Source organism: Chamaea fasciata, unplaced genomic scaffold, assembly GCF_029207755.1.
Source record: "Chamaea fasciata isolate MVZ Bird 193981 ecotype frontalis unplaced genomic scaffold, bChaFas1.0.hap1 SCAF_4, whole genome shotgun sequence".
Classification (NCBI taxonomy): domain Eukaryota; kingdom Metazoa; phylum Chordata; class Aves; order Passeriformes; family Sylviidae; genus Chamaea; species Chamaea fasciata.
Window position 1 is genome coordinate 54546299 of NW_027094089.1, and position 26153 is coordinate 54572451.

The 26153-nt window shown below is 35.6% G+C and overlaps 1 protein-coding gene across 1 annotated transcript in view; it reads left to right on the top strand.

Moving 5' to 3' along the window:
• Nucleotides 1–26153, top strand: part of ADAMTS19 (ADAM metallopeptidase with thrombospondin type 1 motif 19) — a 130909-nt gene that overhangs the window by 31257 nt on the left and 73499 nt on the right. Inside the window, exons 4-7 of the mRNA XM_066182515.1 lie at nucleotides 357–529; nucleotides 1461–1544; nucleotides 2370–2527; nucleotides 10374–10417. Of these exons, the coding sequence (XP_066038612.1) occupies nucleotides 357–529; nucleotides 1461–1544; nucleotides 2370–2527; nucleotides 10374–10417 (459 nt within the window). The remainder of the gene's footprint in view (nucleotides 1–356; nucleotides 530–1460; nucleotides 1545–2369; nucleotides 2528–10373; nucleotides 10418–26153) is intronic.

Here is a 26153-nt window from a genome sequence, read left to right on the forward strand (position 1 = left end):
GTGAGACTATTTTTCCTTCAGACCCAACATGAGTTGAGTTTTATCTCACAAATCAAAGTAACAGACACATATTCTTTTTATAAATATGTTAGTTGAAAGGATGCAAATAATCTTTCTGACTTTATTTGAAAAGATGGATAAAATTGCTGTTTTCTTGGTAGGAGGTAACATTTATACATAGTAGAGACCATCAGTATGAGCCTTAGCATTGGCAGGAGCAAATAAGCATAATGTATTAAAGTCCATAGCTATTACTTTCCACATAATGAGAGTTATAACATAACCTAACCAATCCTAAGAAGTACTGCAGGGGTAAATTGAAGGATGAGTTTCTGAAGCACTGTTTTGGTTTACAGATAAAAGAAAATCCAAGACTCAAAAGGTGTCAGAAAGTGGAAGAGCAAAGCGATACTCTTACAAGTTACCTCAGGAGTACAACATAGAAACTGTTGTGGTGGCAGATCCAGCTATGGTTTCGTATCATGGAACAGATGCTGCCAGAAGATTTATTCTAACCATCTTAAACATGGTAGGAAATGTAAAACTAATTTTGATGTTTTGCCAAAAATGCATGCACTGCAGACTAATTTTGTTGCTCCTTATAATGGTTCTGACTGAACACCTGTAAGCAACAGTCAGAACAGGACCATCAGCAGGCTGTCAAGACTTAGTCAATATGTTTTGCAGCTGAAAACCATGGTGCTGCAGGCTTTTCTGTACTGTCTGGTCATACACCTCATGGAAGCCTGGAAGTGAGAGAACAAGATGACTTTTTGGTTAGAAGCCCATGGTGTTGTTGGAAAGGTTGGAATATTGGATAGTTTCTGATGACCTGTGCTTGTTATGAGGATACGACATTGTTATGGAAAAGGATTGTGTGATCAGTGGTGGTGGAAAAAAAAGAAAGAGTAATGAACTTGGACAATTACATTCCCTTCCTGTTCTATCTGAGCTGTAGTGCACTCATTTGCTGCATAAAACAATGAAAAATAGCATCTTTAATATACAAGGAAGGATTGTTCTAAAGAAGGAGCATAAGCTGAAAAATTAATATAAGCTTTAACTATTCTGAATGATAGGAAGAACTGGAGAGTTACATGTTGGCTTAGACCACTTGGTGCAAGATCATGGATTTAACTGAATAGAAATTTTCATGCGAACAGTATTAAATGTATGTGTAAATATTTCAAGAAACTGGTCAGAGTTTATGAAGTGATCATGGCCATTGAGAGGAAGAGGTCTTTTTTTATGTTCCCAGAATGAACATTGCCTAAGCTCTGTTTTCACTTGAGAAGACTAACACAGTACATTATCTTGATGTTCTGCTCAGATTATGGAAAATAAAAGCAGTCACAGTAGAATATGAGGGCTTTTGAGGTTCTTTGGAGTTCTGTTACTTTTAGCATACATGCAGTACAAGTTCATATTTTTATTTGTTGGGTTTTTTTTTTCTCTCTTAGGTTTTTAATCTTTTCCAACACAAGAGTCTAGGATTACAAGTAAACCTTCGGGTGACTAAACTTGTCCTTCTTCATGAGACTCCAGTAGGTATTTATGACATTTGTCTTAGCCTGTAGAGGGTAATGCTACTTAGCTTGTTGCTCCACAAAAGCTTGCTATACTCTTGAACTTTAAAGGCTAAAAAATTTCCCTGGTTAGTTTTTGTGTGTTATTTAGTGATTTGCACTGAGGAGCAGCCCCATTAATAGTAACATTCTCCTAATTTATGTGCTGCACGTATTGAGGCTTTTCTGGGCTTGCAATTAAAAGTCTATTGAAGTTTCCATGTGAAAATCAGGTAGGTCTTAGCAAAATCTGCCTCTGCTCTGCTTTTTGTGCATTCATATATCTCAGTAGAAAAATAATCTTCTTAAAGTCCATTGGATTGTAGAAGGAGAACTGATGTTCTTTGTTGTCTAATCCCTAGACAAACAAAAGCTGATATAGCAGTTCATCAGGAAATGGGATTCTCTTACCAGTAGTTCTAATTTAAAATATTATAATTTTCCAGTCAATAAGTAAGTATTTATTTCTTCAGTTCCTCTCAGCATTTGGAGTAATCTCATTTCATGTTCAAATTCTGAATCTTCACATCATTATACTTTTCCTCACCATGGGTAATGAGAAATCAGGAAACAACTAAGACTAGAGTTTGGGTGAACAGATATATGTATGCTCTCAATGCATTGTCTTCGTTTGTATCTTTAACATGTGAGGAGGGTGGTCTCTGCACCTGAAGTTTGAGTTGCTTTGCTATGGACATATTATGGCATAAAAAGCAGAATATTTTTGCTAGCTCAGTCAAAAAAGGTTCCAAATTCTATTTGTATAATCCTAATTTTAATAGCATTAATTGTTTTTATTTCCAGGCAGATATGTATATTGGACATCATGGTGAAAAAATGCTGGAAAGCTTTTGTAAGTGGCAACATGAGGAATTTGGCAAGAAGAACGATATACACTTAGAAATGTCGACAAGCTGGGGAGAAGACATGACTTCAGTTGATGCAGCCATACTGATCACAAGGTAAACTAGTGAAAGATGAGCATTAAAAAGTAGGCAGAAGGCCAGTGTGAACATGGATCAAAGTAGATGCCCAACACAGTAGTGTTATAAATGATTTTCAGCCAATCTGATATCAAAGATTTTATTTTGCCCTTTCCAAAATTAATCTGAGACAGCCACAATAAAACTGGACAACATTGATCGAATGCTGGGTGGACAGAGGAGCAGCAGCAATGGTGCTGTCCTACCTTGTCCATGAATGCTGGTTTTCGGCACGCAGATTATATACAGTTTTTCTGCCCTGAGGCAATGTCTATTGTGAGTCTTTGTCCAGAATGCATATTCATGTATTTCCTTCTTTTGGGGTTTGGTTTTAAAAGATTTTCCTGGCAGTGTGCAGGGTCTGAAAGGGGTTTCTGGAACCAGGCATTGGAATGGTGATCGGTTCAAACTCTGGACCTCCTACACCCACACTGGTATCAGACGCTGATCGACCGTGAAGTGGGAAGTCTACCCTTGATGAACGGGCCATCTCCTGCTCAGCCTTGTCCTTTCTGTTGCAAATTCTGGTTTCGCCCTGCTATTTCACAGTTGCACAGTGGGCCTCGGTAGTCGGAGACGCCTTTTGCAGTTTTTGGGAATCAGAACTTAGATGACAATTCTAAGGTTATAACATACAATATGGTTGATACACGAATTTATTTACTACATCTACCACAGTAGGAATCTAGTTTGGAGTGAGGAAGGGGGCATTTTGCAGTGAGGAAGGCATCTGTATCTCAAAGATGATGGTAAAGTGTTGGAAAAGGTGGTGCAAAAAGCAGTATTTCCCAGATGGTAAACATCTGAAATGATGAATGGGTTGCTCTCTTGTCTCTTCTTTGGCTGTATAGCTAAGGCCTTATCTGTACTGCAAAGCCTGGAATCCTTCATCCATTTGTCTTTAAATTTAAAAGAGGCAGCACCCCAGCCCTGTAGGTACTTTCAGTCAAAACACAAAAGTGTATTCAAACCATTCAGAGCTAGATCAGCATTAGGCTGAGTTATGCTTCTCTCTTACTGACCTAGAACTGGTACAATTCACTGTGTGCTGAAGGTACATCACCTACATCTTCAGTATGTGCCCTGCAGCCACAGATTCCAGATTTTCAGTTCCTTGTAACTCTGAAGTGCCAGGCATTTCATTCATTGAGAAGGAAATAGGCCTCCAGTTAACCTCTTTCTTTCAAGCAGGGACTGTCATGGTTTTGCCTGTAAGTGGTGCAAAAGATTGCTAGGGAGGTTGGATATAAAGAGAATGTGATAATTAGGACAAAAATGGTTTTAAGGACTGTCTTGATAAAACTACCTGTTTTATCAGGTAAGTTTTACTGTTCACAGTGAACTGTATTCACAGTTAGAAATTAGCAGTTACGTTAGAGATAGACAGTATCAGGACTTTTCTTTGAGGAAAAGATGCGGCATGTTGCATCAACATCCTCCTTGCTTTTAAAGTTACAGGGTCTGAGTGCAGAGACAAGCCCTGATTTTTGTGGCCCCTGAGATGACATTACCAGTTGCTATCTGCACAGCTTGCTTTGACCTGAATTAGGTAACTGAAAATGAGGCAGGAAAAGGCCTGTGGAATTCCCAGTTGTTGTGTGGTGGTGCTGAAGTTCTTGTATAGCCCCTATTGCAAATTAGGTAATGAAAGCTTTGACGTGTATAAATGTGTGGTTACAAGAATGAGGCAGTGTCTTGGTTTAGATAGACAGGTATCTGCCAGGGTGGGTTGGAGTCTCCCTTGAAATGTAAGCCCCTCCCCCCTTTTCCAAATTATTATAAATTTGCAATTAAAAGGCTGTCAGGCAAAGATTTTGGGAATAGGTATAGCAGTTCTTTACTAGGGATATAAAAATACAGATGTTGTAGTACAGAAGAGCAAGCAAGCAAACAAACAAACAAGAAATCCTAGAAAACCCTGACAGTCAGAAATACGACCTGACACCCTGTTGGTCAGGGTTTTGAAAGCAGTCCAGAGTAAGCCCTCCTGGAGTGGCAGATATGGTTCTGCTGGAGTAAAGATGGTCCCGTTGAAGAAAAAGGGTCCAGTAATGGTGAGATGGGTCTGGTCTTCCTCCAGGGATCTGGTGGAAAACTGGATACCTAGTGGCACTGTGGCTCCTTTTTATCTAGGTTAAGATGGTTTGGCTCCTCTCCCCTGTGTGGAGAATCTTACAATAGTACGATGTAATGTGTCGTGTCGTTGGTGAGCACTTAATGGTCCATTAGCAGAAGATATCCCCATGGGAGTAGTGAAACAATGAAGAGAGATAAGTAGCACTCCACCATCTGATAAGCGACATTGACCCATTTGGGCAAAGATAAGCAATTCTGCTCCATCCAGATGGAATAGAATAACATGTTCTTTACAAAACCCACGACAGGCAGGATCTACCTTCACTTAAAAATAATGCATTTTGATGCTTTTCCAGTGCATCAGTCAATCTGTTGTGTCACAGTGGTTTGTTGAACAAGTGTGAAAAGAACAATACAGAAAAAGACCAAGTTCTTTATTCTCCTTCTCAGAACTGATATTTTCACGTGTTCTTATGACAGGAAGTAAACCTCTGATTCTCCTAATATTCATCAGGTACTGATATTTCATGTTGATAGTGTGCATCAGCCATTTATTCATACTGATCTTCAGTATCTGAGATCTCGTTGCCCTGGGTGACAGACAACTGAAACAGTGCTGTTAGGCATTTTCACTGTAAGGAAGTGCCTTGTTCTATAAAAGTACCTAATAGCATAAACAGCACTTAGATTTCATAGATATTGTTTCACTTGCAATGTTTCCAACCATCCAGAACTCTCCCCAAAGCTTGGACAAGATTTTTTTAAGTGTTGCTATTACCTTAAAAATAATATGCACAGAAGAAATGCAGTTATTTTTCTGACTTGTCTTTTTATCAGCTTTCTGAACCAAAAATAAATCCTCAGGAAACTCAGAGGAAGAAGACTGTGAAAGATACCTGCATGAATGAAACTGATATTACAGGGTCATCCCAAAAGCCTGGAGTGTTTGGCAGTTAAAATTGTTGAAATGTATTGAGATGAAGATTGGGTTATTAAGCTGCCACTGCTGTCCTTAAACTCCTAGTGAATTTCAGCTTTGGAAAAGTGATTTCTTGCAAATGCATGGTGAGAGATGAGATTATTCTTAATTTTGTCTTCATCACTGTAACTTCAATACTGCCAACTCTCTTGATAGTTTTGTAGTTTTGTTCTTGACTTATCAACTTGCTTGATAATTTGATCTATTTGACACTACTAGTAGACATCAAGGAAGTCCATGAGAATCTCACAAGGCTTTTCTGTCAGTTATTTAGTAATAGGATTGTAGATGCAGAAGAAAGCAGGGAAACCTGAAAAGAGCATATTTAAATGAAAAAGTTTGTTTTTTTGTTTGTTTGTTTGTTTGTTTTTAAAGCCAAAGTCTCCTGTAAAATTGAAGTCCTGTATTTTTACCTTGTATATTTTAAAAAATCACACTGATTTTCAGTCACTGTATGCTGTTTTGGTTTTTTCATTTTTAAGTTAAAGATATCTTAGTCTGTGAAGTGATAATGCTTGTAATAATTGATATGGGAAAAAATTTGCATGAATTTACCTGTTACTTTCAGCTTACTCTTTTCAGCTTTAATAATTAGGCTACATATGTTCCATTCAGTAGTATAGATCTGTTCCATAGGAATACATGGACTTAAACTGAATTTAAAATCTCTGACTATCTAGTGCAGACCCTAAAATAAAATTTAGACAGTTTTTTTTACGTTTCAATTTTCCTGGTACTTAAGAAAGGTAGGCAAGCCTTGGACAAAAATTTGAAAGAGAGGAAGATTAACTGTTCAGCAGTAGATTATTGGCAGTTATTTACTTTGTGAATGGACAGGTGGACTTATTTCTATTTTTTCTTACTTCAGCTTTCAACCACGCATCTCTTTCCACTGCTAAAATCTGTTGGAAAACTACTCCCTGTGAAAATACTTCTAGACGGTGCTCAAATCACAACTCTTCCTTGTCTCAGAGTACTTTACAGAGGTTACTCTATTTAATTGTTTTCTCACATCTTTCCAGACCTTTACAAAATTATTTTTTCAAGCATAAGCACCAAAATTGGACACAATATTGTGTGAACAGAGGTAGTGGTGTAATTTTGATATTTTCCTGTATCTTTATACAAGGATGCTGTTCCCTCCTACTGCCTGTTTCCAAATGGTCATTTTTTGTTATTTTGTCTAATCAAGTTGGGAGACCACTTTTGGCTACACTAGAAGAAAATTTACTCAGATGAGTTATCTTTGAACTTTGATCTATCTTGATTCCCATTTTATCTATCAGAACTCATTTCATTTTTAAACTTTACCAGGAATGCTTTCATATTTTCTTCTGCATAGTGAATTCTAATAGTACTCTGCATCTGTTTTGATATGTTATAGATACATTCAATTCAGCTGTTAGTTCACTTAACACACTTCTGAACTGTTGTTTTTCAGTCTGGATGAAATGGGAGTTTTATAAGGACTATTTACACCATTTTTAATCTCAGTTCAGCTTTAAAGAGCCTAAGTGATGTGTTAACCATTTGAAATAATTAAATATATTATTTCCTGCTTTTCCTAAAATACAGTGACCATTACATACCAGTGCCTTTGAGATTTACCCTCAAAATAATAGACAGTTTCTGAAATACCATTTACATTAGCACCATTGTCCATTTATTTAAATTCCCAAATAAACAGTAAGCTAGTAATTTTTCTTGTGGTTCATTAACACCAAAATAACTTTAAATTTAGTTATTGTCATTTAAAGTGCATTTATTAATTAGTTGCAACTATTCCTTATGAAAATCTTATGATTTGATGAAACTTACTACTTGAGCAATAAGCCTCAAAAATGTTGTAAGTCCTGGAATCAACAACAGCAGAAGTTGGACTGCAGTTTCAAGCAGTCTAACTTCTGCTGTTGTTCAAGCTACATGTTTCAAAATTGCAAACATTAACAAAACTGGAGTAGAGTGAAGCCATTATGAAGGTCTGATAGTCTGGTAAAATCTGTTATCTGTCCTTTTTCTTCTTTTCTTCAATCTAGCATATGGAGGGAAATTATATACCAGCCTGAGTAAAAAATAGATCTTTTGACTATTTTGACTTGCCAAAAGCAAGTATTAAATTTACCTAAAATGACGAATTGCTGGTAATTATTCACAAAAAATAAGTCTGGATTTTAATTTAATGTTCCTTTAATGTTCCTTTTTTCTTCTGTTGTATATCTCACCTACATATCAGGATTTGTTCCAACAGTGTACTGAGACACTTTGTATTTAGAAATTACATAGCCTTTGTGTGCTGTGAAGGTCTTTCATAATGCTGTATGTAATCAACTAAAATCTACTAACTAAACATAATTTTCTGAGACAATGCATTACTGGTTACCTATCCTTGCTTAGAATCATTTTCTGAGGTTAGCCAATTCATTCAAGTGCAGAATTCAGGCGTAAATAATGTGAGAACTCCTCCCTTCCTTCACTTGAGTAAGGAACTGTTTTCCCTTCTGTGTGTATGCAAAGTAGCAATTTAGAGTAATGAACACTATGTGCAGGGTAATGCTTGGAGTGGGTGGGCTTTAACCATTTCTTGCTTTCATTGACAGAAGCAGTTACCAGCTGGTGCCACTAAAGCTTCTATATGCTGTAATGGTATTTTTAATATCTTTGCTCTGTTTTGCTGAGAGAAAGGATGGGAGAGATTAAGGCAAATTATCTGTCTGAGGACTTAGTAGTGTGGTTTTTTTTTGTGAGAGTCACTGGTAGGTTTAGCTAGACCTGTAAATGTTTACTAAGGAGCCTAGTCTCAATTGTGTGTAATGCATTCATTACATTATGAGATTAAAGGAGGTATTACATTTTTTCAATGTAAGTTGGGAACCAAGAATGCTTTACTGTATTTCCCTCTTGGCAAGTTATAGCACTACCATTTTCCCCAAGTCCCATAATGAAACCCTGAATGCACAACATAATTATAGTCAAATTCAGCCAAGAAGTGAGAACAAAAGAAAACCACCTTGGTTAGTCCATGAGAAGAAAACTATTACATGAGCAGAAACCTCTTTTATTTTGACAGTTTTAAAATGTAGCATAATATTCTTTTACAATTGAAAGTGTGATCTGTTTCTTTTCCTTTTTCCTTTTTTTTTTTTTTTTAACTTATTATTACATCAATTAGTTTTATGGTGGTTTGGTGGGTGTGCATGAAAGGCAGTCAATATCTTTAGACTCAACACATGTTCTCTTGCCTCACCTCGTCTCCCATATTTCTAATCATTCTGTCATGTTGCTTAACAAGACAATAAGTCCCTTGTGTCACATAGCACAAAACAAAGAATTGTGTTACAACCCAGTGCATTAATGCAATTTCTTGCAGGTTTGAAAAAATAAAATAACTTTCTACTGTGTCTGATTATAGTTTCTTGTTCACCAGCTTTTGCTCAATTTCCAGGGCCTTTTGACTGTATTCCCAGACTGTCCTTATCAGTTTACTTCACAACTTTATTTGGAATTATCTGGCAGTGGTGACAAGTTAATTGGAAGCTATATAACCCCATGCATCTGTCTGTGTGGCCCTTAACAACTGTCAGTAATTTGCCAACCTCTAGAAATTGCTTTTGGATCTAAAGCCCTATGTAGAAATAGTCTGTGGGAAACAAACAACTAACTCTTGTAGCAGTTACACTTTGTAAAAAAAGTGTCAGTATCTTTCATTTCAACCACCAAGCAATTCCTGCATTTTGTTCCTGGAAAATGGGTGTTTCTCTATATGTTTATCTTTATCATTATCAATCTATGTGTCTATCTGTGTACCTTCACAGACAGAATATAAGAACTAAATTTCTTTGATTCATATGGTCTCTCCCTAAAAACAGGGACCTTTACTCTTTGGCACAGCAGCAAAACAGAACTTCTTTGTTTGTGGGGTTACTATACCTGAGGTTCTGTTGTTGTTTTTTTCCCCATTGGTTCCCTCCCAACCTCCCCAATTCATGCATGCCTCAGCAGCCCTTTTTCTAACTTAAATAACAAATTAACATCACTTACAAACACTCCAGCAAAAAGAAGTTTTCCCTTTGCTCTTTTAGTAACTTGTGTGTCTCTGAGAAGAAGTAAAATACATGTGAAATCAAAATGAATCCCAAGCAGATGTTTAAGGCACAGTTGAAATATTTGTTCTCCTTTATGCAATAGAACAGTCTTATTTATAGTCCTATGAGTGGTCTAAAATACGTGTTGGAGATAGGGCAGTTAATGTTTGTAAGTCTTCCACTACTATAAAGGGGTGCTCCAGAAGAAATGCTTCTTGTACTATTTCTATTAGTGCTTTTAGGCACTGACTTGCTAGAATAAAAAACTTTCTGATTCTATTACTGATCTAAATACTGCGTTTCAAGCTCATGTAAAGCACTGGAAATATCTTCATTTCAAATGATAGGAAGACTAGCTTTAGACTTGTTACTTTTCAAGATACTTAAAGGAAAAGGAAAAAAAAACCAAACCCAAACCATAAAACCAAAAAAAAAATTTGGTGCAATGCAATTTGAATATTTGGTGTATGTTTTGTCACCTGACTACTCTTAAATCTGCTCTGAGAATAAAGTGGAGTTTAAGTGCTCTGTGTAATCCTGGCCTTTGCTTCCCCTTGTTCTTTGTTGAGATAATGGTGTTCTGTATTTATTCATTGAGCTGTAAAAAATGTTTCTAAATAGGTTACACAGTTGTTAACATCTAACAGCTTGACTTGCTTAACATTCTTTCTTTTACCCCCAATTCTAGGAAGGATTTCTGTGTACATAAGGATGAACCATGTGACACTGTTGGTAAGTAAATAAACACGAGACTGTGTATAAACTATGTAATGAAGTTAGTTTTATGTAAATAGAAATGTGAATCTAAAAGATGACAGCAAAATCAGTGATGGAAAGCAATAACTAGCTAAAATTCAAAATACATTTTAAATGCTAATAATACTATTAGGTTGGTGCATGCTTCTAGCAAAATACTATATTTTAGTACAATATTTCCATCTCTTCATAGCAAATTTTAAAACTTTTTTTAATCTCACTGACTGATAGAAAATTGTTCTACTATTTTTAATTTTGAATATAAAGCTAAGAAAATGTGTTTATGATTCTTTTTTATGCAATGGATTTATCTTTGGAGTGAATATGTTTATAATATATAAAAGAAGTTTCCCTAAGAATCTAATGCATGATACAGTGTTTATGACCTATGTGTGTAAGAAGCTTGAACTTCTTCAAAAGAATATAGGATGTGAGCTATTGTGAAAGGCATCTTCTGACATTTTCGGTTAAAGTAAGTGCAGGCTGCATTGAGTTTTTCTATAAATGTTTATTTAGTTCACAGACTTTTTGGAAGACAGTTTTTCAGTGTAAAGTTCTAGTGGAAAAGGTAGCAAAAAGTAGCAGTTCTATTCAGTTGCAATTCTGGGTGAAAACACACCATGACCTTAACTGAAGGATGTGGTGGCCTTTTCTTAACCTAGAATTTCAGTTTACTAACAGAAGCCTTTAGCAGTTCCATATGTGAATACAAGTATTCAGAACTGATTTTTTTCAGTAAGATTAGGATGATAATAATGTACTATTGCATACTTGTGCTCCCTGGTAGGTAGAGAAGAAGTAGATTTTTTTCCTATTTCATTTCAGTTGCAAGGGTTTGAGGAGAATTATTGTGTAAACTGTATTACCTCTCCACTTGCTAGTCTTCTTCTTGGGAATACTGCTGTATCCCAAGCGTATATGAGTGTGTCTGTGGGATAGGTATCAATAATAAAGCCTTATAAATAAGAATGTAATGTGTTTCACAGCAGTAAATGATTAAGAATTTATAGTGTTCTTTCACTAATTGGTGTATTGGTCTTAGGTGAATTTTTTAATGAGTGTTTCTTGTTTAAAGGCATTTATTTTTGACTTACTAGTGCAAAAATATTTATTTCCAGCTGCAAGAGGAAGCAATGTGACAAGAAGTCTTCATCATTTTATGTTGATCTAAACTGAAATTTAAATCTGGAGTACTTCCAGTTTATCTAAATCAGGATAGGCTGCTTCCTGAATTTCAGAATTGAAGTGAATATATTCAAGGATATCCCCTGAACAGTGTTTTGTCATTGGCTAAAGCTTGGAGGTAGTAGGTATTCATCTCTGAATTTGTCCATAGAATTTTAAATTGAGTAAGATTAAACTGACTTAAGTATCAGTATTTAACAGTTCTGTGGTGAACAAGCTGGGATGAAACTTGGAAATGTGGCAGTCTATGAATTGTTAAGAGCACAGGAAGTAAAGAATTTGCAGTTTTAATGTTGTGATAAGCAAAATGAAGTAGATACCTTGACTGAATGATCTGGTGTATTGTGGATTGGTGGTTGTGGACTTTCCCATTCTCTGTGTTGTTTGGAGGTTTCTTCAGGACCTGAACCACAGTTTGTATGCATAGTTCTTTCTAATAGGTAGAATTGTGCCGTGAAAGTAAAGGTCATTGTTTTCCCTATGTTTCATCATTTATTTTGTGAATTTCAGTCATTGTTTTCCCAGACAAATATAGTGTCTTTCCATAAATGTATGGTATCATTTCTTTCATGAATATTTATAGTAGTGTGGGTCCATGCTAACTTGTTTAGGAGATAGTTTTCTGAGAGTCCTGTCCACCATCATACTGGAGCTCATCTAAGGAAGAGTGTTGAAAAACTTTGCACATTTCTCTTGAAGGGAATTCTTAAGTTACCTCACTGTCATGGATATATTATGTCAATTATTTTTAGGCTAACAGGTTTATCATGCCAAATGGTTGAAAGAACATGTAGAAGGTGGTTTCATTTTGGTATCTTTACTCTGACTTTTTTTCCCCCCTAGGAAAACCAAAAGGAAGATTGTAGATTAGATCATGAGTAAAAGTTTGTTGAAAGGAAATGAAGGCCAGTTTGGTCTTCCTATATTCATGCAACAATTTTATAGGCAAAAAGAGACAGTAAGGGTGTATCACATGCTGTAAATTACAGAATTTGCCAAAGACAGTAAATGAGAAATGTTAATGTTCTATACGATTTCCCAATGTCCATACCTTGTCTCACCTTCCCCCCTCTCAAAACGTCCAGAAGAAAGCACAATACAGACTCTTCTCTGCCATAAAGACAAGAATAAAGCAATTCTCTCTGAAATATTAATATAACTGTACAGGAATGTGAGGCTGTCGAGGTGATCCTTGTAGCACTTCAGGCAATCCAGAAATGCTAGTTATGAGAAGGGAGCATGTACAGGACAGACCTCATTATTGGAAACGGTTGTCATGTTGGATAATAGTTCTTTGCAGTGATGGATACTAAGCAGACAAATACTGGATTTATGTTTAGTCATTGCATGCCAAGACTCACAGTTTTCAGACTGGACATGAGTATCCTCTTAAGCCAGAGAGAGAAAGTGCCAGTATTCTGTTATATAGACAAAGTTTTCATGTATTTTGGTGGCAAATAGCACATTTCTCTGTACTTCCAGTCTTGCTCTACAGAAAGTACAGAACTTATGCACTTATCAAAAACTACTTTTTCATTGTCTCTTAAAATAACAGCAACTTATATGAAGATTTAATGGTTTAAAAGTATAATTAACTAAGAACTCTGTTCACCAGAAAGAAATGTTTACTCAAAGTCAAAACCATATGACAGACCTCCCTAGAAATATGCTGAAACGTATTTCATTAATGATTTTAAACAAACTATGTGGTGATAAGCTTCTAAATATTCCTTCAGAATATTTTCAGGTGGAAAAATACAAGAAATTTTTTTTCTATAGTGATAAAAACCATGATTTTCATTGATTGTCAAAATATTACAAAATATTATTGTTCTTAGTCAGGAAAAAATAAATCCATCTATCTTGGAGACCAAGCATCATGGGGAAAAGAAGGCTTTGGGGAGGCCTCAATGCAGCCCTCCAGTACCTAAAGGGGACTTACAAAAAGAAGGCAGGAGGTTTTTTTTCTTTATGCAGGCAGATAGTGGCAGGACATGGGGAAATGGTTTTAAACTGAAAGAAGACAGCTGTAGGTTAGATATAGGTAAAGAAACTTTTTGCTCAGAGGATGGTGGAGTGCTGGAACTTGTTGCCCAGAGAAGTGGGAGTTCAAGGCCAGGTTGGGTGGACCCCTGTACAATTTGATCTAGTGAAAGGTGTCCCTGTTGATGACAGGGGGTTGGATCTAGATGAACTTAAAGGTCCTGTCCAACCATTCTGTGATTCCGAAACTCGTTAATACTTCATATTTTATAGTTTTGCAGAGTAGACAAAAAGAGAAGAATTATTTCAGGAATTTTATTTGATTTCCCTGAAGTGTCTTGAAATTTCGGAAGTAAAATGTATTTATTTCATGCTTTTCAGTTTTAAGTATTTCCCTATTACTGGAAATATTGGAGTGTTCCTTATTTCTGTAGCCAGGGAGTTGAGGGTCTTCTTTCTTACTTCATAAGGTAAATCCAGAGTAACTCTGCATTTCTCCAGAGTCACTGTGGATAACTCCAGAGTAATTGCCTTCCTTATCTAATCTCATGTTTCTGTAAAACATTAAGCTAGACTCTTATGTGGTATCAGGTCAGTTGATTTTTGCAAAGCTATTCTGATGTCAGCGTTGGCAATTGTTGCAGTCGCTGTCAAATTCATTTTGGGTGGAGAACCACAAAGCAATTGTTTCAGGCTGAAAATCAACCAGTTCCTAGTGTTCTTGAGCTTCTTCTGGTTGGTTGGTTAGTTGCAGCATTCTTTATTCTTTTTGCCTCTTCTGTTCTGCTCATGTGTATGCTTTCTGTCCCTTATTCATGCACAGAAGTGATATCATGCTGCTCCCTTGATTCTCACAGTCTATCTATAGCTTAAAGAGAGGTTTCAGACCTTGTTTTTCAGTATGATCATCAGGGACATCCTATGATTGCAACAAAGGATTTTTCTGAGGGTGGAAAAATATGAAGATGTTTTTATATAAATTAAATTTAATGTAGCTAATTAGAAGATTGTTTTAGGTATGCAATTGTTGAAGGTTCTTTTTCCCCAGAAGATGGCTGGGTTTTGGGATCATAGCATGTTTCTTCTCCAAACAAGCTTTGTTAACTTAGTCAGAGGAAGCTGTCTTTTGAATTTGTGGTGATTTGGAATGTTGTTCTCCTTCTGGGCTGATGACAGGTAAAATTATGTGTGTAAACCTCCCAATGAATTTCTATAAAAAATTAAGAAGTAATTCAATTGTCAATTTTCCGAGAATTAAGTCCATTGGTGCAGAATCAGTACAAAATGTGAACTGGGGATTGCATATGCTGTACTCTTCTTTAGTGTGACTCCTCTGGTATTATCATACTGAAGTAACTGGGATGGGCAATGATTCATAGGGAAATTGTTATTGGGATGTTGCACAAACCTTTAAGAGACGGAAATAAACATTTTCTCACTGAAATTAACAGATATTTTCTCAACAAGTAGGCTTACAAGTAAACACAGACTATTTCTTGAAGCAAGTCAGTCTATGCACTTTTTAATTTCCCTTCCTCTTGTCTATGTTTCCACTTCAGCGATCAAGATTATGACAATCTGAGGGCATACTTCTTTTGGATTAGTTTTGTTGTTTGCTACTAGCTAATGTCTTCTGTGGAAACACTATGCTAGAGAGTTCTTAGAGTGCAGTGTTACAGGCATGGAAAGATTCTAAAATGATGCTTGTCGTGTGTTGGCATCATTTTGTAGCCCTGTTAATCTGCTGAAACTCGGGTAGTGATTTCTTCTGATTTTAGTCATGTATTTTTAGATAACGTTTTCAGTTAAAACAACAGTAAAACAAACGTGATTCTATCTAAACTGTTTGCTAAAAAGCATTTTCCAATAATACAATCTCCAAACAGAATCTAAAAACTTGTCAGATTGTTTTTGGGCATAAATACAGTATATTAAAAATCTCTAAATTTGGTAACATCTAGTGTTGCAGATAGAAGAAAAAATAGCAGAAAATTAAGGCGGCATCAGGTTTTGTACTGTTGCGAAGGAACTCAATGGCATGGATACAAATCATAACCAATAAGGAATCAGACAAACATCTACTCAATAAAGTCCACAAACCAAAATGAAGTGAAAGAACATATTTCCCGTCCAACTTACAAAAATACCAAAGATAGATTTATTTGCTTTTCTTTCCTAATATGGAAACTATCAATCTTTACTACAAAGAGCTTGGAGTTTTCCTCCAAACTTCTACCCTAGGGACAAAGGTTTAGACCAGCCCTATGCATTAAGAGATATGATAGAAGTAGGGAATTGGGCAGACTATCCATGTCCAGTGGTGGTTAATGCTGGAAATACTGAAGCTGAATGCTTAGGGCCAGTTACCAATGAACAAGTAGCCAAAGAAGTTGCACAGAATGCAGGCAGCAACACAGCAGAAGTAAACTAGAAAAGTCTGTTTCCTTCTGTTTCCTCATCTGAATCCATTCATCTGGCTTCCCTCTGCTTATTCAGACTATCACGCTAATGTAGTCTTACAAAGCTGCCCTTACACTGACTAGCTGGTAACATTTTTTTGGGAATTACAGTGAACCTCCTCATGCCGAGCCTTGTGCTGCTGTGTCTGGACTCCTGTGGGCACTTGATGCTGCTAATTCAAACCTAGCTCAAGTACCTGTGGGCTGCAGAACAGGATTCGTTGAGACATAAGCCATGCTGGCAGGGTTAGTCTCTGTTAGTCTTGGTTTTTTGCTTGTTTCTTCTTTTTTGTTGAGTCACAGGTATCAAAGAAATGTGGTTGCAGCTGTTCCAAATCAACATTGTGGATTATTCAGGTGTTGTCACTTGTGGGGTATAGGAAGGTTTCTGATCAGTCAAGGCAAACAGGAATCCAAAAATCCTGGAGCCTGTCATTTACGGTATGTCCTAAAGTTGACGTGCATTTTTGGAAACAGGTGTTTCCACAAGACAGGTAAAGCTGCAACTAGGGCATGGGCCAGGACTACTACCATGTAGGATGGAATATAGAACCTGTGTATACATCGCAGGGTACAGTCAGTCTTGCAGATAGAAGTGCAGGAAGCATGCTTAGAGGATGAAATCATTTAAGGTTTTAAAAATTAGAGTCTTGTAACATTTTTGCAACATCTAGGTTTTTTAAACATTTCAGCATTGTCCACAGTCTAGTTGGATATTGGTGAAAAGTCTTATGTTTTAAGTAACTGAGTACTGTTTGAGTATATACCATCCTAAAATTCTGTTGACTGAGGTTACCACTACATAGCAATACACCAGCAATTTTTTCAGATATTCATCACTAGTGTAGTTAATTTGCTTGATTTTGTTGTGAATGTTACTGTTCTTGGTGCCACGGGGAATTCAGAGTGGGAGGAGGGCAGTTGACAAACAGATTGGATGATGAGAAACAATTACAGCAAGTTTCTCCCAGCAAAGGCATAACTACTGTCTGTTAAATTTTACTGGGTCTTAAATGTTTTCTGACTTATCTCCAGGCGTAATGCTAGACAAAATTTGCAAAAACAGCAAAAGCCTTTTAAGCTCTGAGTTTTGCTCTGTGAATTGATTTGCCCCACTCAACAAGAGATACTCTAAAAATGTGTCCTATGTAAAGATAATTTTTTTTTCAGTAAGGTGACTGACATCCAGAGAACTGGGTTTGCCATTAATTCTGCAGGAGGTTTCCTGTGGAGATTTCCAATGTCTAACCTAATCTAAATCATTCACATAATCTTTACAATGCATACAATTTTGCATTCACACAGCATTCTCTTTAACAACAAAATCATGATAATAATAATTCACAGACTTACATCGAGAGGAACACCTCATTCAGTGAGAGCAGGACCGTCTTTTAAGTGCTTTTATAGAAAAGCTAGCTAAAGAGATCTCACTCAGTTTTAATTCCCGGACTTTTGTTTCTTCTAAAAGAAAAGCATTGTAGCTCAGGTGTGTAGTCAGTTGCTGCAAATGCCTCAGTAGCTCCATTATTCACATGTGACTTCTGAACATTGATTTTCTTCTGTAGAAATGCAAAAGTTCTCTAGGAAATGATATCCATATGATAGTCCAGTGTGTCTACTATAAAAATATTTTTAATACACAAGATTTTTAAAAAATAATTGGAAATTTTGACTTCTGCATCCTACAGAATAAAATTTGGTTTTGTCAGTGAGTCTATAAGTACAGCAAAATAGATCTTAATTAATTGTGAATTTCAATAAATGTGGAAAACCAAAGCAAAATAAGTAAATAGAGTTTATTTTACCTCAAATGTCATAAAACATCAAATGAATTATGCATGCTTGGTGCAGTTTCTCAGGAACACAGAATGCTGACTACACTACATGTTCTCAGTCATCAAATCCAGACGTTGCTATTACAAACCTCAACTTAATTCTTCTTATATTAAATTCAGTTTAAAAATCATTAGGCTTCATGTTTCTAGCAAAACTTTCAAGACGCAGTTCTCTCTTACCTTGTCTCTTGTTTTACTGAGTTGGAATAAATGACAACACTCCAGTGGGACCAGAGAGATGAATTTTTGCATTGAGAGGTGCAAACCTTTGTTTTCAAGCGATGTTGTAACTCAGACAGAAAATAGCTGGGTTACAATGCATCAGATTGTTTCATTTTCCAGTGCTTTATTTAACGTGTTTAAAGCTTAATAAATCTCAACAGTAGTAGGGTGACAGAGAGTGAATCTGTCTGAAAGGACTCTTGATGACAATTTCATAATCACTGAGCTTTTCATTAGTGACCCTTGCCATATTTGAAAAGCAAGCCTTTTCTTCATTAAACAATTGATCAAGGACTTGATGCAGGCAACTCCTTTGTTTTCTTTATTTTAATTTACTTTGAAGTAGTTAGCCAATGTATTTAGGAAGCTGAAAGTAATGGAAAAACAGGTATTTTCTGGGTTTTTTTCAGATTATACTTCAGTGGTCACTTACTGCTTTCTTGCTAAACGTGTTAACAGTCTGTCTTACGAAGCAGTAGAGCCTTTGAGTGTGTTTAGGAGGATGGGAAGGTTAATTTTCATGTCTACTTATAATTTCAGATCTTTACAATTAAATCTATGTAAATGTTAGAGCTGAGAAAATCTATGACATTCTGTATTGAACTTCGATTAAGCTCTGGATGTTCTAGTTCATAGAATTTTTGAGGCTGAAACATGTTGCTCATTTGATGTGCAGGATAATTTTGTGTATTTGTTGATAGTGTTAGCATGCATGGTTGTCTTTGATACTATTTATTTAATAGTATAATAGCTGTTTATTTGTGTGATAATTCAAATAAAAAATAAATGCACTATATTTAAGATAGTAATAAAGGTGAAATCATTCTTCAGTTGCTAAAGAAATAAACTTTTTCAGATAGTATCTGTTTTGAAATATCTGAGGTTAAATGTGTTTTTTTTCTCACATTGAAATAATAAAATTATTAAGTTAGACCTGTATCTAATTCCTGTTGCACATTCCAGTTCAGATTTAGTTGTGCTCTTTCTCATTTAGCTAACATGTGATCCTTGTTCTTAACATGTTTAAATCTCAGTGGATTCAGCTACAAGATCAAACTTTGAATTTGGTTTTTGTCTTGATTTAGGGATGGTGTAATATGTGTACCATCCACAGGCCCTCGTAATTTCATATTCTTTCTGTGAAAATGCAGTAGAATTTTGTCATTTTTTTCAGATTATGCTGGTTCATCTCTAGGTATATTTTGAATCTTATTTTTTTTCTGTGGTTTAGTTTCAACTTATCTGCAATATTTAAAATCCTCTTTCAAAGGAATTTGAAATATAGAGAGACATACTATAAGTAAGAATTTACACTGAATTACATTTAAAATATTTAAGTTTCAACCTGGAACTTCAGTTCAGAATTTTGTCCATAGGCAAAATTTCCATGTCCATCAGAAAAAGGGACTCCAAAGTAAGGACAAAAGAATCTTATATATTATATAGTGTATATTTACTATGTGTTAAAGAAAAGGAAAGGAAATTGCAAGTTAATTATCACAGTAATTTGTGTTTGTCTTGTGAATAGTGTGTACTTTTTAACTTCATGTGGGGATCACTTCACATCTGCCAGATGCAGAAGTGAAGAATCAGTGAAGCCTCAGAGCAATTCTGCCATGGTACACAAGAGATACTCATGCCAAGGATGGGGCAGGGTGGTGAGACACAAAGCAGAGGACAGAAATGGGCATGGCTTACTTAAGATTAAGCAAAATCTTTTCGTTAGGAGAAAATTTATCATTTTTGCTAATCAGATTGCAAAAGATAAAAAAAAAGCATGAGTGTTTTAGTGACCCTCTCAGTACATTTAACAGTGAATTATGTTTTGTGTCACTCTGTTCATTGAAATTGTTAAAAAACTGAATCAGGTCCAAGCAGCTGTGAGCACTTAAAAGTATCTTTCATTGTTTCATGGATTTTACAACTTCACTACTCCTCTTTTGTGGCCTTTTTTTAATATGAAAAATATAAAGTCTTGTGGGTTGGAGCTGTAAATAATCATGTATCAATAATAAGCTACTCTATAAGCCACAGTACTCTGGATTAGTTTTTATAAATAATTGTTCTTCACTTAATGTATCATACATACAATTATATTTTAAAAATAAAAAAAATTAAAATGTACTGTCACACATTACAAATTAAAGGTGTTCAAAATATATGGCAGTAAAATACCTGCTTTCTAGCTATCCATCCATTTTGCTAATATTAGTCTTGTGTTCAGTTCTTCATAGATATGCTTGTGTATCTTTATCCCTTCAAAAGAAACTTTTACAAACTTATGCACGAATAGTCAACTCTATAGTGTTGTGCACTTGAAAATCCTGGTGCTTTTTAGTGGAAATATTTTCAGAACAATGTTTTTGAGAGAAAGGTAGCTTCTTGTGACTAATGCAGCAGTTTACCTGTAAATAGTGTCCTGTAAATATAATGGCAGAGGGAAAACAGTGTAATGGAATTGAGATAGTAAAAAATGCAAATATTGGAAGTCTGTTACATGAGTCCTTTAACCGAGGAGGAGACAAAAAGAGCTCCTTATTTGTGGAGAGAACTGCAGATGATCTATTCAACTTCATGTGACTTGTCAAAACACAAGGCAAAGTGATCCACAAATGTCAGCAGAATAGAACAGAGGGATAGGGCCAAGTCTCACTCTTCATTTAAATGTCTTTGGGAAGACCTTCAGTTTGAATGGGTTTCATAGCTCCTTTTTGGGATGTTTAAGTGGCAGCAAGAGGATTTTTTTGTCGTTTGTTTTGAGTATATACTGAAGTTTGTTTGTTCTCAGGATGATAGTACCCTACACTGAATAAAACATCAAGTAACTTTTCCTTTACTCTGATTGCTCAAGCAGGGGCTAATGCTGCATTTTAGTTTTCAATTGCCTTGCATCTTGAAGACTTTGCAAAGGTTATTTTGGATAATGGGTACCCTGAAAGAAGAAAAACCTGATACTCTCAATCCAGCTTATTTTCATTGAACATAAAGTTCCTGAGAAACATCCCAACAAACTGCAAAAAAATTATGCACTGAAAAGGGTTTGCAAGAACATTGAGACATGGACTTGAAGAAACTTATCAGATTGTGCCATTGATCAGTTAACACTGACTCTTACTGGAGCAGCATAAATGTTTTCATCACAGGTGATAATACAGCGTGAAACAACATAGCCTTAGTTATATCAATGTAGACAAAATACAGGATGAATTATCTGCAGATAACAATAGTACTTTTAAATCAAATTATTTTAGCTGAGAAGAGATACAGTGGAAGACTCTTCTCAACATAGCTTTTCCTTTGTTCTCATTTATCAAAAGATACTAGCGAAGCTGTGCATCCATATCTAGTCCTTGTTTTATGTGTAAGAAACAACTGCCTATTCAATTCACATTTTCTAGAAGATGTGCTAATACTTTCTGCTATAAACAGCCGCAAGATCAGTCACTTTCTTATAGTGCATCTTTCTCTTAGTGAAACAAAGTACAGTTTCACAAAAAAATCTTAAATAGCATAAACAGCAAAAACTTTGGCCACAGAGTAGTACACTATGCTAAAAATCAAAGAAAAACCTGACTAATACCTCTTTCAATCCCACTAGCTGCCCCTTGTCTCACATAAAAGAGAGAGTACTCCATTAAAAAATGGGGGAAAAATCCTGAATATTTTCTTTAAGGATGATCTCAGCAACAGTAAAATAATCACTTTCATATCACTTTTGAGTGTATCATAAAAAATGAGAAATTTTTTATGGGAATCACTCAGGTTGCAGAACATGAGGAAATGTTTTACTGTGCTGAAGCCCTGCGTGTCAAGGAACAATTTTATATTTCTGTAACAAAGTGTAATTTCCATAACACTGGTATAAGAAAATAAGTGGCAAAAAAAAGGCAAGACAGTCTTGTTTTCCTCATGGTTTGTTGCAGGAACAAAAATAGGTCTAAGTAATGTATTAGAGGGTGAAAATTACCTGAGTAATTTCACACTGGTTTGTTTCGTAGAGGATGGTACCTGCCATGTTCCAGGAAGAAGGCACCAGAAACTATGTTACAGGTGAATCAGCTTAATATAGTATCAAGATTGTAATTCTTTTAAGACCAGGGAAAGCATCAGTGATATATTATGAGTCGATCAAACTGGTAAGGGGAATTGATGTTACTTACACAAGCCTGGGAAACATATTCAGGAAAAGAGTGATTTGATGGAATGAGACAGGAGGGGAATTGAAAGGCGTTGCTATGTGTGTAGATGTACAGAACATGGGGGCAGCTTTAGCAGCTGCACACTTCATGAATGTGAGAACTGAAACCCAGATGTCAGGAAGGCAAGAAGAGAGATAAGCACCTGGGTGAATATTTTCTCTAGCTGGATGGTGTGAAATAATTCTTAATTAATTCCAGTATATATTTTACTCTGTGATGCTAATATATCCAAGTGTATAGAGTTGTAGGCTCGTAGTATTCTAAAATATATTAAAGTGAACTCACACTGCAAACAGTGGAAGCAGTTCCGAAAACTAATTGTACCATCTTGTGTTCCAGGACTACCTTTAGTCATCACATTTTTTATAGGGAGAGTCAAAATTTTTCAGAGGCAGAATCAGAGACAAGAGAGAGTTGTAAACATACAGCATTTGCATTAAAATAGGAGTGCAATAAGTATTTCCTGCTTATTTGTTTTTTTCTGTTTATTTGTAAACAGAAAGGACATTAAATCTTGAAATGACATATGCACTGAAGTTTTAAGGCCAGCACAATTTTTTAAGGTTACAGAAGTGATGTCATATTTCCATTTGAAAAGTAAAGGCTGCCTCAGAATTGATCTTGAAAAACTAGGGTAACTTTAAAATTCCTTGCATAGTTCCCTTGGAAGTCTAAAACCTGTTCTTACATCAGCATTTTCATCAGTATGCAGTTTATGTGCACTCTACTTCTTATTTCCTTAAGCCAGGGCCCATGATATCCAATGATAAGACTTTTAAAAAAATACTTAAAAGACAACACTGGGATGTTTTAACATCTTCCAGACATTTAATATATTTTTTAATAGACCAAACTTTTCTGTATATTTTTTTTATAAAAAATATGTTTAAATAGTAATTAAATTTTTAAAAAGGTAATTTAAAAGCTGTCAGCATCAAGAAAGCATCTGAGTGCAAAGCTGTAACAAATTATTAGAAGGAGTTTTCTTCATCAAATGAGGTCAGTTTCTCTTCCTTAATGGTAGCAGGTATTCATGCTGTGATTTCTTATACTGTGGTATTCTTGGCAAACTTAAATTTTACTTGCCTCTTTGGCCAAGGTATCTCCCTTTTAATTCAGACTAGAAGCTGTTGTTCCTGCTTTCCCTTTTGAAGTCATACCCTAGGGGAAACTGCAGTTTACAAGCCTTGAAGACATTTTGCACAATAATACTGGGCTAGAAAATGAACTTATTCTCTCTTTTTGTTAAAGTTAACTAATTTTAAATATTTGTCCTAGTAAATCAATGCCTTCTATTTCTTACAGATTTTTGGGTGTACAAATACCAGATTTAAGTCATTCAACACTAATCAGGCTCTTTAAGCATGGAAGATTCTTTTTTCTCATGTATCAGGTGTTTTATTTCTAAAAGAAGTTTTCTAGAAGGAAAAATGCAGGTCTCATAATATTTTTTTTCTGTTATCTGTTTTTGTAGTGGGATATTTATTTTTAAATGATCTGGGGAATAATTTGTCTCTTAAAAGAACTTCAGAGAATTTTCACTTTCAAGAACTCCTTTGTGAAGTTTTTGTGGGGCACTATTAAACACAGATAGCCACTTACATGATCCAGATGTTCATAGTGGTCCCACTTGTTTCCTGATAGTTTCAAGAGCTACCACGTACTCTGACATGAGATTAGTTTCCAGCAACTGAACTGAACTTGACTCACACTGAAAACAACAAGGAAGAAAATATGTTTTAGAAAAGGCCAGTTCTGTATGGAAGAGTATTACTTTTGCTTCTGTCTGTGAAGGAATACCTTCAGTGGGGAGCAATGAAAGGCATGAGGGTCAGAATTCTATGACCAGGTTTTATTATGTATTCCACATGAGGAGGGTTTATTGTTTAAAACAAAATGTACTTAGCTGAAGACATTTGATGTTATGTGGGAATTTGATTTAGCAGAATGATATGGCAATATACTGAAATCAGTGCAAGCCATTGTGTACCCATTGCAATATACTGTGGGATCATAGTACAAATCTCATTCTCACTATTGGCCCTCATGTTCCCTGTCATGATGCTGAGCATCCTCCAGTGCTGGGATGGAATATGTGTGTTAAAGCCTGCTCAAGCCCATTGTTCTGTTCAAAGTTCATTTTGTCAGTTATTCAGTTTTTATACTCTCTTTTGGGCTGAACTACATATGCATTTAACCCTTGCTGGGCCAGCAAACTCAAGAAGTCATTCCCATTCTTCTGATTAACTCAGGGACAGGCATTTCCACAAGCAGTTAATCCACTGAACTGATACAGGCATTTATCTAAAACTGTCTCTCCAATCCCTCTTGGGTTCAGTTTTCTTTGCAGCAGCTGTGGATAGTCATTCCCTACATTCTTTGCTCAGCTTCATGAATACCTCCCCCTTGCCCACCCTACCTCTTTTCAAGGTCTACTGACCAGAAATCAAAAGGTAATTTTTTTTTAATAAACAAGTTTCTTTAAGAAAAGCAGGTTTTGAAAAGAAAAATGAAATATGGACTAAATAAAGATCAAAAGAGAAGAAAAAGAAAAGTGAATATATGTATGTGCACAGAAGTGTAGAGACAAACGAGTAAGATGCAGTTTTCCTACCATGTGCAAAGGTAAAGAAGTAAAAGAGAAGTCTATGCTTTGGTTTATGTATTTCCCAGTCACTGTGATGATCCATTCATGGCAGTCTTTCCTTAGGTTCTGTGTGGGAAAGCCTGAAAGAATGCCGAATAACATTGTCACGTTGCCCACCTTTAAAAGAAATGTAATTGTGGTACAAGTTGTAAATCAGAAAGCAAGTTTGGATTGTTAAAATTACTTCCTGTGGTGTACTGCAGTGTTCACTGTCACCGTCTCACCGTTTTGTAGAGTAACAAAGGCTTTTGTTGGTGTACGTAAATGGTTTTATGATAGGAAGCATGCCCAAACTCATGTTTGGAGCATATGATGATCATTCAAAGTAAGCTGCGTATCTGTCATGTCTGTCCAATGCATCAGTCTAAAGCATATCCTCAAGATTGACTTATGCATGTATTTGGTAAGAGCTATTCTCATGCTAAGCTTGAAACCTATTGCTGGCTCATTAAGTAACAAACTTTACCTTTATTTGGTGAGCTTCATTCAGATTTGTTGCCAAGTAAGTGAGATGTCTTCAAAGTCACATCTTATTTGATTGTATACAGCAGTTCCATGAAGGTTTCATAGGTCACTCTTAAAATTTCCAAGGTAATTTAAGGACTGAAAATCTTTATTGTGTAAATCCTAAAAATAGACATTTCTACTTATGTCCAAATGCTTAATTTATAAATTTAGATCAAGATTCTTATTAATTTTCTATGCCATGTAAAGCAAATGTCTAGAAAAGTTGCTCATGAAAATTGTACCATGAGGAAGTTAAAGTAAACAATTTCAATTTCTTAGAAAATTGAGTTACTTCTTAGAAAGGTTACACTTGGTCTTTCTTTCATGTTCATAGATGAGAAAATATGAAGTAAAGAAGATTTTTCTTGCATAAAATTTCATGTCCAATTTTTCATATTTTCTCCTAAGTAGAATCATTTAGGACCTCTTCAACACTAATTATATACAAACTATTAAACTTGTGTTGCTTTTTTTTTTCTTTCTAGATTACAGAAAGAAGGTTAAATGAGGAGAAAAAGAAGTTGTGACTTTCTCAAATTTATGACTTTCTGCTTTTCATTTAACACCGTGCAGTTTTCTTTTCCATCTATGTCTTTTCCTATTCATGGATATTTTTACAAACAAGTTTTCCACTTGGTGATGTTGCCTTTAAAAACAAAAGAGGCAATTAAA